Raw genomic sequence first — 16,130 nt, 5'->3', positions numbered from 1 at the left:
GACTTGAATCAACAAGGCTACATATCCACTGAGAATGTGGCACAACGTATAAACATGGCGTGGGGGTTTCTGATTGTGTTAACTGATCCATGGAGAATTTTTTCCCCCTGTAGTTTAGTGCATTAGTTACCCAAGTAATATTTAGTAATTTTAGCGTAAAAAGACTTGAAACGTGCAATCTTCAGAACTGGGAAATTCATAGCTTTTAAAAAGTTATTGGTCTCTATAGGAATTATAACAAAACATGCATGGAATTTCTTATTCTTTGAGATTTAGTAGAATTCCCTGATCATCACAAATATTTACAATGGTAAGAAAAAATAAAGTTTTGGATAATAGAAAAAATTATGTGCATTCAACTTCCATTTCTAACCTTCTTCATCTATCCTCGCTCCTAAAAGATACCTTCCCTTAATAAGCATTGTTGTATAATTGTAGAAACATTGGTCTTGCATTTTCAAACTCAATTACCACTAAACTTGTCAATCTTATGATGCACAAGTACATTATTCTGGTTTGATTCACATTCTTAACGATTACACACTTCTACACGATAACTTCTATCTATGGCTGTTAATTACCTTTGTGTACTGCTCCACTAGTTTGGTGAAATAGTTGAACAGACTGTGCTGTGGTCGCAAAAAGTCAAACTGATAATTACGTTGTTCTTTCTGCATTAGCTGAGTCAAAAACTGTCGACCATTTCTTGCAACAAATTGAGCGGTTAGCTTCACAACATCCAAATCGAAGGCTGAGATTGAGGGGGGATCAGCAATGAATTCAAATTCAGGTGGGGGCTCCTTTGGAACAATAGTTTCTTGAATCACCTGCGCTTGCACCTATTTAATGTAGACGGGAGAGAAAATTAATCCTTTGTGTGACAGCACATCACAATAAATGTTCACACACAGCATTTGTCTATTTAAATAAAAGTTAGGTACACATTTCCCTCTTTTCATCCCTCTGCTGTCCGTAAATTGGCAGACTTCTTGTCCAACATCCAATGCTAGATAAACAGAAATTTCTTTCAATTAAATATTGGGAAGATCATAATTATTGACTTTGGTCCCCACTACAAACTCTTACCTAGCTACTGACTCCATCCTGCTCTTTGGCTACTGTCCAAGGCTAAACTAGACCACTCACAACCTTGATATTGGACTTGACCCAAAGAAGAGCTTCCGACCTCAGAGCATCTGCACCACCAAGACGACTAACTTTCACCTCCATAACAGCGCCCAACACCCTGTTCATTTGCTGCTGAAGTTTGCATCCATGCCTGTTCCCTTGAGACTTGACCATTCCAGGCTCGCTTGGCAGGCCTCCCAATTTCCAGCCTCCGTACAGCAGAACTCATCTAAAATCCCACTTCCCTTATTATAACTCATACCAAGCGCAATTCACCAATTACTTCTATGTTTGTTGACCTATATTAGCTTCAGAATTAGTAATGCCTAAATTTTGAAGAAGAAAAGTCACATACCTGAAAAGTTAACTGTCCTTCTTTCTCCACAGATGCTGCCAGATCGGAAGACTTCCAGTATTTTCTAATTATCACCCCTGTTTTCAGATACCTCCATCAGCTCACCCTTCCCCATTTCTGTAATTTCCTCAGCATTACAATCCTCCAAAATCTCAGCATTCCTTCAATTCTGACCACTTGACCATCCCCAATTTTAATCGCTCCACCATTAGCGGCCATTCTTTCAGCCCCCAGGGCTCTAAACTCTAGAATTCCCTCTCTAAACCTCTCCACAAAGGGATCAAGGATATGGGAGGAAGGGGAGATAAGGATATTGAATTTGATGATCAGCCATGATCAAGATGAATAGCATGTCAGGCTCAAAGGGCCAACTGGCCTACTCCTGCTTCAACTCTCTTTCCTCCTTTAAGATGCTCCTTAAAATCTACCTCTTTGACCAAGCTTTTGGTCACCTTTCCTGCTATCTCCTTATGTGGCTCAGTGTCACTGTGTTCGATAATGCCTTGTGAAATGCCTCGAGGTATTTTCTGTTAAAAGTACTATATAACTGGAAGCTGTTGTTATTAGCAAGATTACTCACCTTCTGTGGCAGCTGCTGCTGCTGCTGCATAACCTTTGGTATAGCAGCTGAAGGTTCTTGTCCTTTCCCCTCCTTGAACTCATTAACTTTGTGCCGGTAATATGCATGGTAAGGATCATTCGGATTCAAGAAGTTAAACTTGGAGTTGTTTATTTCATTCTGACGGATACGAGCTTCAAATTCTGGGCCATTTCTAATCAATGTAAAATAATTTGCACATTTAAACTCAGAGGATCAGTATAGTACAGCAAATACTCTCAAATCCGTCAGAATGCGGAACTTACCTGGCTACGAAACTCGCAGTCTTGTCAACAATGTTCCTGACCTCAGGAGGAGGGTAGATAATACCAACAATAGGTTTGGAAGTTGCAGATTCATCTTTTGTTTCTTCTGGCAACTTTAAAACAAAATCAAAATAATTGTGACCAAACTCTTCAAGCATCTTAAGATGTCCTTAATCAATGTTTCTGCCTGCTGATGACAGAGAATCAGAATTCACAGAGTAAAAAATGGTACTTTTGTTCCAATTAACATGTACAGTACATTAACTATTGCAAGAATGCTCATGTTATGGCAGGATAGCAGCTATAGACTCAAATTTTATGGTGACTTATACTGGCCATCCAAGTAATTTAGGAGAAATTAATGGAAATAGGTATCCATCTGAAAGCTCAAACCTATGTTTGTCTGTTGTCTAATTATCATGGCTGGAGGCAGAATTGGGGTAAGCAGATTAATTTGGCTCTAACATCACACATTTGGTAATGGGATATTAGAACTTAATTGATTCTCTGACTCAGTAAACCATTATTTCCACCATGCAGGTCTACGGAACTCGAGAGAATTACTGGTAATTAGCCTGCTAACCTGTCTCTTTGATGGGCTAGGCCAGTCATTGAGGTATGGAATTCTCCTACAAGCCAATGCTCTAATTGTAGGATGGCCCAGCTGGACAAGCAGCACAAAGTATTTTGGTGGTTTTGGTGGTAGGCAGAGAGAGTTTAAGTTATCATATCTAGCAGTACACGCGCACACACACCCACTTCATGTTCATGGAACGGCTATTGCACAGGAGGCCATTCAATCCATCACGTCTGCACCAGCTCTCTGAATGAGCAACTCAACTACCACCATTCCCTTGCCTTTTGCCCATAACCCTGAACATTCTTCCTTTTCATATAACAGTTTAATTCCCCATAGAATGCTTCAATTGAACCTTACTCCACCACACAGTCAGACAGTGCATCCCAAACTCTAACCACTTGCTGCATAAAAAAAGTTTCTCCTCATCTCACTTTTGCATCTTTGACTAATTATTTTAAATCAGTGCCCCCTCATTCTTGCTTCTTTCACAAGTTGGAACAGTTCGTCTCGATCTACTCTGTCCGACCTCTGATAATTTTGAATACTTCTCAAATTTCCGCACAATCTTCAAGATGTCTGAAGCTGAGTTTTTTTTACAATTTGATAATACAATTTCTGCCTAAATTCTTTTGACTTTAGGATACGTGTATGCTTTTGGGATTTTATATGTATCCTATATTGGGCAAACGCATTCTCTGCTTACATGGGTTTCCTGGTACTTTGGTTGAAAGACTCTTCAGCAGATTGATGGATTTTCATACATTAAACAAACATCAAAAGCCAAAAGATAAATATTTTTTTAAAATTGAGGTAGAGCACATCTGATCCATGTAAACTCCAGAATATATAATTTCACTACATTTTACTTGTTCTGTAATATATTTTGCTCAGTTCCATCTTCCCCATCCAAGGCTAACAGATTGTGTTTTTTGACAACATAAAACAGTACCTCAAACAATTCTGTTCTTAATATGATTGGTACCATGTGCAGGATAACATGCCAGATCGATAGCCTCCTTTACTTTTTAATGACAACATCATAAACCATACTGCTCAGCACAGAAGCTACACTGCAGTCTTCTAATGTCAATTATTGTTTTACAATATTCTGTACCTCCTGTGTCATTTTACTTTAAAACAATCCTATAAGAATGCATCAACCATTACCAACTGCTCACAGATTCGTGTAGAGTGGATAGGTCCCTAAAGAGCAATCGCTTCTCGGCCTGTTGGCTAAGATCAAGCCGAAGATGGGATGCAATGCCTTGTCAGCTTGGATCTTGTTTGTCTCCCTTGTGGGAACCATAAATTGGATTCAATTGGAATTTGATTTTTGTGACAAGGAATGGATTTGGGTTTGTCAGGTCCATTCGGAACATTGGCTTTTCGAATTTTAAGGATGGAGTAAAATAAATGTAAAAACATATTACCTAATTGCAAAATGACAATGGGGCGAATTTTAGTGCAAATTAAACACAGCGCCTGGTGTCTCTGATCGGCCTGAGACTGTGATAAATCAGACTGACATTCCACCCCCAATGTGTGTATGTTATTTAACCATGTGCCCAATGCTTTGTTTTTGCCCACAGCCGGCATCGCCAGCGGGAAGTGCAGCCTGGGAGGCAGAATGATAGGTGCGGGGCTCCGAGTCCCGGGGCCGACCGGGGGGGGGGAAGTGAGTGTGAGACCCCCAGGCAGGATGAGCTGGAGGCCGTGGAGCAGGGGGAGGGGAGACTCCACACTGCATCGGCAGGAATGACGACGGTGGCAAATTTTATTTATTTTTTAAAAAAAAGCTCACCTGGTTAGTTTCGGTCGGAGGTGGCGGTAGGGCCTGCACGGGTCCGGCCGGCATGGCTCCGGTACCGGGAAAGGGGAGGGGGGAGACAAATCTCAAACCGTCGCCAACTCCGCCAACAAACTGAGGGTAAACAAGATGGCGGCCGCGGGCTGTACTATCCCCCTCCTCATTATAGGGGGGGGAAGAATTATGTTTCCATAATCACGCACATTTAATTAGATTCGCGCCTCAAATCACGAGCAGTCTGAAGATTAATCCTTTTTATATTTGATAATATTATTTTTGTCATATTTGAATGGGAGAGTCCTTTCTTTGAGGTTCTGCACCCTGGTCTGAATGGCACAGCCCTTACGTCTTCCGACGACATGACGCACGTAAAGCTGACGACATGACGCACGTAAAGCGCCGCGACGTTACGTAAAGTGCAAACAGACGCCACGACGTTACGTGCGTCCATGACAGCGCGTTCTCAAAGTAACGGTTGTCCGGCGGCAGGTAAACACCGAGTCTCTCACACATTGGGCTTGGCCCGCGGACTAGTCAATGATTCCTTGTTTCTCCCGCTTGCTGCAAAGAGCTTTATGATAGCGGCTCACTGAAGATCAGAACAAAAGTATTTTTTCATTTCTGAGACATGGGCATCGCTGGCTGGCCAGCAGTTATTGCCCATCCCTTGTTGCCCTTGGCGGGCAGATGCGAGTCAACCACATTGTTCTGGCTCTGGAGTCACATGTAGGCCAGACTGGGTAAGGACGGCAGATTTCCTTCCCTAAAGATCATTAGTGATCCAGATAGGGTTTTTCCAACGATGGTTTCGTGGCCATCATTATACTTTTTAATTTCGGATAGTTTTTATTGAATTCAAATTCAACCATCTGCCCTGCCATGGCGGGATTCAAATCTGGGTCCCCCAGAGCGTCAGCTGAGTTTCTAGATTAATAGTCTAGCGATAATAGCGGCACGGTGGCACAGTGGTTAGCACTGCTGTCTCACTGCGCCAGGGACCCAGGTTTAATTCCCGGCTTGGGTCACTATCTGTGTGGAGTTTGCACTTTCTCCCCATGTCTGCGTGGGTTTCCTCCGAGTGCTTCGGTTTCCTCCCACAGTCCAAAGATGTGCTGGTTAGGTGCATTGGCCATGCTAAATTCCACCTCAGTGTACCCAAACAGGCGCTGGAGTGTGGCGACTAGGGAACTTCATTGCAGTGTTAATGTAAGTCTATTAGCGACTAATAAATACATTTTATAATACCTCTAGGCCATCACCTTCCCTGCTAGTGCAACTTCCCCCTCTCCCCAAGGTGACTGGCTGCTGCTTCCTTGCCAACACCGTTTGATGCCTCACCCAAACCGCTCTGCCTTCATGTCAGCTTATTTAACCATGCGGAATACTGCACTCCAAAGTTGGTCCTGCCCCCCCCCCTTCCCCACTTTCTGTCATCCCCATGCAACCACTCCGAATCAAGAGACTGACAGATTCTTCCCCCTCTTCTTCGGCAGTCCCTCAGGATAGAGGATGACTTGCTTCCACTCGGGTTCAGTGGGTTCTAAGATGGCTGATGAGTCCAATGCGTGATCTTCACACTATGGCCAGGTGGTGTTTGAAGGGTTGGATGGCTGAGTTGTTTGGAGGTTGGTGCGCTACCTCTGATGTCTCGACTTCATCTCACAATGTGTATGGTGCCTTCCCAAATGAGCCTTCTCCATTTTGGTCGATCACAAGCCAAGGTGTCCAATGAGTCAGCGAGTATGTTTGACCTCTTCATGAATGTTTTGAGGACTTCCCGAAAGCATTTCCACTGTCCTCCTGGGAGTCTCTTGCCGCAACGAAGTTCTGAGTAGAGCAATTGCTTTGGGACAAGCAAGAGTCTTGTCTAATTTGCTTCTTCATCCTTCCTCCAAAGTAATTGTAAAGAGGGATCTTTTTAACCACATGATACACAAATGATCAAGCTACTTTTGTTCAATGAAGCATGCAGAATTGTGTTTATCCTGTTAAAGTATTCTGAAGTGTAATTTACAGAAAGCAGTTTTCATGGTTGTGATTTCTCCATATAAAGTATGGTTTAAGTTATTTACATATTCATGCATCATTTGTTTTATTTAGTCATGTTCTGTCATCAAAACATGTCTCGTAACTTTGGGAAATAATTTAAAAGTAACACAAAAACATCCTAAAAACAAAACCTGTGCATAATATTTCTATTTCTGAAACAGAAATGTTAGTAGCAGTGTGTACTGTGCAGATATCCACCCATGATACTGGTGTGAAACATGAATGTACTCACATTATCATGATTTACATAAAATGCTGTAAAATCTTTTGGCAGCAGTTGCCAAAATATTGAATATCATTGCACTATGTTTGCAAACTGATGCTTACACAGAATCTATCGATTACTTTGTTCATTAAGTTTATAAAAAATATTTTTAATCTGGCTGCAGATATTTTATAAGTGCAAGACAAAGTAAACAAGGTACCATTCACAATAAATTAGGATTTAAAAATTGATATTTATTTCTAAACTGTTGAAACAGCATCCTTTAATCTAATAATTTTCTATTTCTTAAAGGTTAATTGAGCTTTGTGGAGCCACTAAAATATCGTGGTGGCAGTTACTTTATGATGAAATACTAGTTTGGACTTACAACAAAGAAAAGTTTGTAAGACGATCTACATAGTGTCTTGATTTCAGGACTTTCAAAATGACACTTCTTCTAGGAAGTCAAAACTGTTTGGATAGTTTACACAAAGATGTCACAGATATACAAGGGATAATCATAGATGTGTTTTCACGAGTTGGTGCAGTTCGCTATCCATCATGGAAATTTCCAGACAAGACATCATGTGATTTGGATCTCGTTACCTTACTGAAACGTTTTGATTATGTAGAAGATGACCCAGAGTACACACAGCATTCTCATATTGTGTTGTTTGAATTGGTGATTGACAGGTAAGGTATAAGTTGTTCTTTGGCTCTTCTCCAGAAAACACTGACTGTGCTCGCTAAAACTCATGCAAGGAAAGGACCATTATACACTCGGTGGTAATTCCTCATGGATATAGTGTTGAAAATATTTACTTCCTTCTAACAAGTTCAGCCCATTATTTTTGTGCCTCAGTTTTACATTAATAATGGTATTGCTGAAAAAAAACCTGTTGAAGCTTTTCATCTTGTACTCATTAGGACAGAGGCAGGAATGTCAAATTTCAGAGGAAGTAACAATTTGTACTGAATGAGAAAAGGGTTCAGATAGGTTGGCAAGTCGACTCTGATTGAGGCATTGCCATGGAGAATGTACCAACCGACTCAAAAACAGCTTCTTCCCTGCTGCCATCAGACTTTTGAATGGACCTACTTCGCATTAACTTGATCTTTCTCTACACCCTATCTATGACTGCAACACTATGTTCTGCACTCTCTCCTTTCCTTCCCTATGTACGGATATGCTTTGTCTGTATAGCGTGCCAGAAACAATACTTTTCACTGTATACTAATACATGTGACAATAAATCAAATCAGAAACATCCTCCACGCTTTTCTTAATTCTTATTTCTTACACTAATAACTAATTTAAGATTCAGTTGGGCCCGCACTGAGGCTCACTTACATTTGCTAGAAGTTACACGGATTCATGTACAAGATCATGATGCTGTACAAAATGTAATTATTTTTTCCTTCTTCTATTAAGAAGTCGACTCATGTAGAGTTGATGTTTAAAAGCAAATTACTGCAGATGCTGGAATCTGAAACCAAAAGAGAAAATACTGGAAAATCTCAGCAGGTCTGGCAGCATCTGTAAGGAGAGAAAAGAGCTGATGTTTCGAGTCCAGACGACCCTTTGTCAAAGCAGCTTTGACAAAGGGTTGTCTGGACTCGAAACGTCAGCTCTTTTCTCTCCTTACAGATGCTGCCAGACCTGCTGAGAATTTCCAGCATTTAATCTTTTGGTTAGAGTTGTTGTCTTCCTGGCATAGAATGCACATTGTCTTCCCAAGAGGACAGGCCCCACTTAACTAAATGCGGGAAGCTATTAAGAAAGCTAGCAGGGCTAAGCCCACAGATGTCCCATTTGCCTAGGAGTACTGCTCGAGTTTATCCAGCTTACTAGTGGAAGGTCAATTATGCATCATTGAGTCTCAGCTACGGATTCTGAAGAGCAGAACTAAGAAAATACACAACTTTTTAATAAACCCAGCTCAGTATAGGAGCTGGCCCCTTTATTGTTTGAGAAAGCAAAGCATGACCACGAATTTAGCAGTAACAAAATTATGCATTAACCTAGTCAGGATTAGTGGGTGGCACAGTGACTCGCACTGCTGCTTCACAGTGCCAGGGACCCGGGTGGATGGGCCTGGCTAAATGTTTTGCTCTTTCAGAGAGTCAATGCAGACATAATGGGCCGATCCTTCTGCACTGGATTGTGAGTGGAATAAAATGGCGTCAAATTATAAATCGCAAATGTCATTATATAATATGGTCCTCAAAATAAATTCAAAGTGCGGATGCCATGTAGCTATTCTTTTTTTAAAAGATTTAATTTTTAAAATGCCATCAATGGACATTTTACTATATGCTATTGGGTCGAAATTCTTTTGACAAATTTTGGTCAATGAAATAGCAATATAGTGTAAGGGTTTCTGATTTAATTACACAAAAATACAAATGCACTCTTGGCAAATGTGTACGCAGTTTTCTTTATCCTTGCTTTGCAAAAGGTTTTAAATTTGTGTTGGAGTCAGTTACTAGGGTCTTCGTTATTGAGTCAGCTTAAGGCGATGGGTAAATTGCGTTTTGATTTCATGGAACAAGAACATGTGTGGTCCAGCTGTGTCATTCTTAATCTTGTGTGAAATAAATTATGTCACCCTTGTGTTTGCTATCATTGGTGATTACACATGATTTATGTTCACACTTGATTATTTGTAGAAGCTTTGGAAAGAGCTGGCATAGTACAACAGGTCTTGTTAATTTTTTTGGTGTGAAAAAACCTTTAAAAATCTAATAAGTTTTGACATTTTCACACCTGTAAAGTTTATTTCCATAGTCCCAGAGTATGTATATTCTGCATATAAATAATTTTAACCTCGCAGCTTGTTGGAAGAGATAAGTCAGTTAAAAGTATTCTGAAGAAGTCAAGAGTACATTTTCATATTTTGATTAAGGAGATTTCCAGTGGGAATTGTTCTTGGCAGTGTAATTAGTTGTTTATAATAACTCTAAGTTGTAAATATTTATAAGGATGTGTACAGTTGACGCCTGACACATTTGTTCAAATATTATTTTAAAATGTTATTGAGCATATACCTAGTAGCAGCTCCCTTGATGGCCCAGCTATTAAGACAGACAGTACATGAGCCATGTGGACCCGGTTCCAGTTTGATCACTATTCTGTGTTGAATTAGTAGTTAACAGATGAGCCAGTGGCAAGTGCAGCAGTTCTGGTGTGGGAGTAGTGAATCAGCAAGAGTTCCTATTCTTGTTTGCTAATTAGCAATCCCTGCAGGAATTGTGATAACAATTTAGATACTTCTTTGTTAGTGTTTTCAAGCACATTTAGGAATTGGTACTTAAAGATCCTGATAAATATTTTCACTGTTTAAAACACCTCTAACTACTTAAAGCAATACTTTGAAGAAAGTAGGTGGCTGTACTTATTAAATTACAACTTTTTGTGAAGCACCATTCATTTTGTGCATTCAGTACAAAGTTACCACTTGATCAAGTGATATCCAACTGTAATAAAAACATAACATTCTAGAAATATTCAGCAGGTCAAGCAGCCTCCATGGAGGGAGAATAGAGTTAATGTTTCAGGTAAAATTGTTAACTCTGTTCTCTCACCACTAATGCTGCCTGGCTTGCTGAGTATTTCCAGCAATTTCTGTTTTTATTTAAAATTTCCAGCATCTTAGTATTCTGCTTTTCCAATGTACCTACACCTGTCTCCTTTGGCTGTCAATGGCATTCAATATAATCCAACATTTTGTCCCTTTCTACCAGGTCCCTCCTTTATACACTCCTTTTCCTCATTTTCACGGCATGCCCAATAACTTTTGGCATATATATGTTGATAACACCCAGTTCAACTCCATCTCCATCCTAAATTGTACGATTCCCTCAGCATTGCTTGTCTGACAATGAGTCAGTATTTCTTCCAGTTGACCATTAAGAAAACTGAAGCTATATTCTTAAGTTCCTGCCAAAAGAATATGTACCCTTACTCCTTCCCCATTTCTGGTTGCTTATTTAAATTGAACCAGATGGTTTACAATTCTGTTCACCCGCAAGCTGAGTTTGAAATGACATGTCCATCACCCAATGCTAAGAATGCTTACTTCCATCTCTGAAGCATCACAACATCTCTGTGCAATCTTTATTCCAGCACCATTTCTGTATTTTTGTTACTTCTAGAATCAATTTATCCAATGCACTTCTTGGCATCTTCCCAAATTCCTGCCTAAACAAACTCATAATTCATTCAAAACTCTGATGCCTACATTTTTCCCGAAATGCTGTGCTGCTAACCTATTGTACCTGCCCTCACTGGATTCCTTTGCTCTCTGATGTACATGGTGGCACAGTGGTTAGTACAAAGAATAATACAGCACAGGAACAGGCCCTTCGGCCCTCCAAGCCTGCGCCGCTCATGTGCCCACTAGACCATTCGTTTGTATCCCTCTATTCCCAGTCTGTTCATGTGGTTATCTAGATAAGTCTTAAACGATCCCAGCGTGTCCGCCTCAATCGCCTTGCTTGGGAGTGCATTCCAGGCCCCCACCACCCTCTGTGTAAAATACGTCCCCCTGACATCTGTGTTGAACCTTGCCCCCCTCACCTTGAACCCGTGACCCCTTGTGTTCGTCACCTCCGACCTGGGAAAAAGCTTCCCACTGTTCACCCTATCTATGCCCTTCATAATTTTATACACCTCTATTAGGTCGCCCCACATCCTCCGTCTTTCCAGGGAGAACATCCCCAGTTTACCCAATCTCTCCTCATAGCTAAGACCCTCCATACCAGGCAACATCCTGGTAAACCTTTTCTGTACTCTCTCCAAAGCCCCCACGTCCTTCTGGTAGTGTGGCAACCAGAACTGGACGCAGTATTCCAAATGTGGCCTAACCAACGTTCTATACAGCCGCAACATCATATGCCAACTTTTATATTCTATGCCCCGTCCAACAAAGGCAAGCATGCCATATGCCTTCTTCACCACCCTCTCCACCTGTGCTGCCACCTTTAAGGATCTGTGGACTTGTACACCCAGGTCCCTCTGTGTGTCTATACTCCTGATGGTTCTGCCATTTATTGTATAGCTCCCCCTTACATTAGATCAACCGAAATGCATCACTTCACATTTATCTGGATTAAATTCCATCTGCCATTTCTCCGCCCAATGTTCCAGCCTATCTATATCCTGCTGTATTCTCTGACAATGTTCATCACTATCCGCAACTCCAGCAATCTTCGTGTCATCCGCAAACTTACTGATTACACCAGCTACATCTTCCTCCAAATCATTTATATATATCACAAACAGCAGAGGTCCCAGTACAGAGCCCTGTGGAACTCCACTAGTCACAGACCTCCAACCGGAAAAAGACCCCTCCACTGTTACCCTCTGTCTTCTATGGCTAAGTAAGAAGTTTAACAACACCAGGTTAAAGTCCAACAGGTTTATTTGGTAGCAAAAGCCACACAAGCTTTCGAGGCTCTGAGCCCCTTCTTCAGGTGAGTGGGAATTCTGTTCACAAACAGAACTTATAAAGACACAGACTCAATTTACATGAATAATGGTTGGAATGCGAATACTTACAACTAATCCAGTCTTTAAGAAACAAAACAATGGGAGTGGAGAGAGCATCAAGACAGGCTAAAAAGATGTGTATTGTCTCCAGACAAGACAGCCAGTGAAACTCTGCAGGTCCACGCAACTGTGGGAGTTACAAATAGTGTGACATAAACCCAATATCCCGGTTGAGGCCGTCCTTGTGTGTGCGGAACTTGGCTATCAGTTTCTGCTCAGCGACTCTGCGCTGTCGTGTGTCGCGAAGGCTGCCTTGGAGAACGCTTACCCGAATATCAGAGGCCGAATGCCCGTGACCGCTGAAGTGCTCCCCAACAGGAAGAGAACAGTCTTGCCTGGTGATTGTCGAGCGGTGTTCATTCATCCGTTGTCGCAGCGTCTGCATAGTTTCCCCAATGTACCATGCCTCGGGACATCCTTTCTTGCAGCGTATCAGGTAGACAACGTTGGCCGAGTTGCAAGAGTATGTACCGTGTAAGAGTATGTACCGTCGCAGCGTCTGCCGGCTCCAAGTGGAGAGGATCGCCAAGAAGATCGCGCATATCGACACAGACATCAAGTTTCTACAAAGATGCAAGAACTACCCAGCCTTCAGGAGAACAGTGACCAAGACACCACACAACCCTGCCACAGCAACCTCTGCAAGACGTGCCGGATCATCGACACAGATGCCATCATCTCACGTGAGAACACCATCCACCAGGTACACGGTACATACTCTTGCAACTCGGCCAACGTTGTCTACCTGATACGCTGCAAGAAAGGATGTCCCGAGGCATGGTACATTGGGGAAACTATGCAGACGCTGCGACAACGGATGAATGAACACCGCTTGACAATCACCAGGCAAGACTGTTCTCTTCCTTTTGGGGAGCACTTCAGCGGTCACGGGCATTCGGCCTCTGATATTCGGGTAAGCGTTCTCCAAGGCGGCCTTCGCGACACACGACAGCGCAGAGTCGCTGAGCAGAAACTGATAGCCAAGTTCCGCACACACAAGGACGGCCTCAACCGGGATATTGGGTTTATGTCACACTATTTGTAACTCCCACAGTTGCGTGGACCTGCAGAGTTTCACTGGCTGTCTTGTCTGGAGACAATACACATCTTTTTAGCCTGTCTTGATGCTCTCTCCACTCCCATTGTTTTGTTTCTTAAAGACTGGATTAGTTGTAAGTATTCGCATTCCAACCATTATTCATGTAAATTGAGTCTGTGTCTTTATAAGTTCTGTTTGTGAACAGAATTCCCACTCACCTGAAGAAGGGGCTCAGAGCCTCGAAAGCTTGTGTGGCTTTTGCTACCAAATAAACCTGTTGGACTTTAACCTGGTGTTGTTAAACTTCTTACTGTGTTTACCCCAGTCCAACGCCGGCATCTCCACTTCTATGGCTAAGCCAGTTCTCCACCCATCTAGCTAGCTCACCTTTTATCCTGTGAGATTTAACCTTTTGCACCAGCCTGCCATGAGGGACCTTGTCAAACACTTTACTAAAATCCATATAGACGACATCCACGGCCCTTCCCTCGTCAATCGTTTTTGTCACCTCCTCAAAAACTCAACCAAATTTGTGAGGCATGACCTCCCTCGTACTATCGCTAATGAGATTATTCAGTTCTAAATGCGCATATATCCTATCTCTAAGAATCTTCTCCAACAACTTCCCTACCACGGACGTCAAGCTCACCGGCCTATAATTACCCGGGTTATCCTTGCTACCCTTCTTAAATAACGGGACCACATTTGCTATCCTCCAATCCTCTGGGACCTCACCTGTGTCCAGTGAAGAGACAAAGATTTCTGTTAGAGTCCCAGCAATTTCATCTCTTGCCTCCCTGAGGAGTCTAGGATCGATGCCATCCGGCCCTGGGGATTTGTCTGTCTTAATGTTTCCTAAAAAACCTAACACTTCCTCCCTTGTAATTGAGATTTTTTCTAACGGATCAACACATCTCTCTGAGACACTACCAGTCAACATGTCCCTCTCCTTTGTGAATACTGATGCAAAGTACTGCTGCCTCACAGTGCCAGGGACCCAGGTTTGATTCCTGGCTTGGGTGACTGTTTGTGTGGAGTCTGCACGTTCTCCCCTTGCCTGTGTGTTTCCTCCCACAGTCTGAAAGACGTGCTGGTTAGGTGCATTGGCCATGTTAAATTCTCCTTCAGTGTACCCGAATAGGCGCCAGAGTGTGGCGACTGGGGATTTTCACAGTAACTTTATTGCAGTGTTAATGTAAGCCTACTTGTGACACTAATAAATAAACTTACACTTAAATTTACATTGTATCAAATTCAAAATCTTCAGTTACAAATTCCTTATAGTCACCTTATCTCTGCAATCTTCTCCAGCCCTCTGTGCCTTTTTGTCCTTCAACTCTCAGTATCAGTGTTCCCTCCATCCTCTGCATTATATGACTTGCTCTTGCTCCCTGGAAGTCCCTTCCTAAATCTCTTTGCTGCCCACTATGAAACATATTTTCAATTCCATTTTCAGTCATCTCCCCTAACTCTTGTACTTGTGATATAGCTATGTTTCACCTGTATGAAACACTTTGGGACATTTTCTGCATTTGAAATGCGAAAGAAATGCAAGTTTTTACTACATCCCTGATAATATTACCATAAAAAGAAAGCCTGACCTCCAGATGGCACTATTGCATTTTGAAAGATTCCCTTTTTGAGCTGAGTTGATTCCAGTGTCACAGACGAACAGCAGCACCCAGATTAAATAAAACACAAATACAGTGAATCATAGAAACCCTACAGTACACAAAGAGGCCATTTGGCCCATCGAGTCTGCACCGACCACAATCCCACCCAGGCCCTACCCCCATACACATTTACCCGCTAATTCCTCTAAGCTATGCATCTCAGGACACTAAGGGGCAATTTTTAGCATAGCCAATCAACCTAACCCGCACATCTTTGGACTGTGGGAGGAAATCGGAGTACCCGGAGGAAACCCACACAGACACGAGGAGAATGTGCAAACTCCACACAGACAGTGACCCAAGCCGAGAACCGAACCCAGGTCCCTGGAGCTGTGAAGCAGCAGTGCTGGCTACCGTGCCACCCAGTGCTTACTACTTGATGGGTTAACAATATCATGATTCTGAAAAATGCTCAGCAGGTGAGGCAACATCTGTGGAGAGATAAACAAAGTTCACATTTCAGATCGATTACACCTTTTATCATTTCCACCACCTCAAAAGCAATGTCACCACCCAACACATGTTCCCTTCCCTTCGCCAGTCAGCATTCTGTGGTGACCATTCCCTATGTAACATCCTGCTTCACTTTTCCATCACTCCTAACAACCACCTTTTATCTCCTCCCTTCCCATTGTCTAGGGCCCCCGAATACTCCTTCCAGGTGAAGCAGCAGTTTATTTGTACTTAGTTCAATTTAACTAATTGTATTCACTACTCACAATTCAGTTTCCTCTACATTGGTAAAATTAAATATAGATTGAGCGAGCACATTACACCCCAGTTCAGCATGAAGGGTGACCATTAGCTACCAGTTGTTTCCCGGTGTAATTCTGCACCCCACTCCAGCCTTGACCTCCCTGTCCTAGGCATGCTGACTGG

The 16,130-nt window shown here is 42.3% G+C and overlaps 2 protein-coding genes across 8 annotated transcripts in view; one reads left to right on the top strand and one right to left on the bottom strand.

Moving 5' to 3' along the window:
* The window catches only part of sf3a1 (splicing factor 3a, subunit 1), a 30,886-nt gene extending 26,018 nt beyond the window's left edge, over window positions 1-4,868 (bottom strand). Inside the window, exons 1-4 of the mRNA XM_078227430.1 lie at window positions 4,729-4,868; window positions 2,348-2,460; window positions 2,064-2,256; window positions 582-839 (exon numbers count right to left, since the gene is read on the bottom strand). Coding sequence (XP_078083556.1) covers window positions 582-839; window positions 2,064-2,256; window positions 2,348-2,460; window positions 4,729-4,782 — 618 coding nt within the window. The 5' untranslated portion in view covers window positions 4,783-4,868. The remainder of the gene's footprint in view (window positions 1-581; window positions 840-2,063; window positions 2,257-2,347; window positions 2,461-4,728) is intronic.
* Window positions 4,869-5,173: 305 nt separating this feature from the next.
* LOC144502974 (coiled-coil domain-containing protein 157-like) overlaps window positions 5,174-16,130 on the top strand; it is a 40,604-nt gene continuing 29,647 nt past the window's right edge. For 3 of the 7 annotated variants that reach the window (XR_013499405.1, XM_078227422.1, XM_078227426.1), the window contains exons 1-2: window positions 5,192-5,474; window positions 7,301-7,681. Coding sequence is in view for 6 of the 7 variants with exons in the window: in XM_078227422.1 (XP_078083548.1) it covers window positions 7,434-7,681 (248 nt within the window). In the remaining variant the exon portion in view is untranslated. Of the gene's footprint in view, window positions 5,475-7,172; window positions 7,205-7,300; window positions 8,202-16,130 lie in introns of those variants that run through there. The other 4 variants (XM_078227423.1, XM_078227425.1, XM_078227424.1 and 1 more) reach the window with 3 other exon arrangements.

The sequence above is a fragment of the Mustelus asterias genome, chromosome 13 (assembly GCF_964213995.1).
Source record: "Mustelus asterias chromosome 13, sMusAst1.hap1.1, whole genome shotgun sequence".
Lineage (NCBI taxonomy): Eukaryota > Metazoa > Chordata > Chondrichthyes > Carcharhiniformes > Triakidae > Mustelus > Mustelus asterias.
The sequence above is the reverse complement of the archived record's forward strand: the minus strand, read 5'-3'. Positions and strand labels throughout refer to the sequence as shown.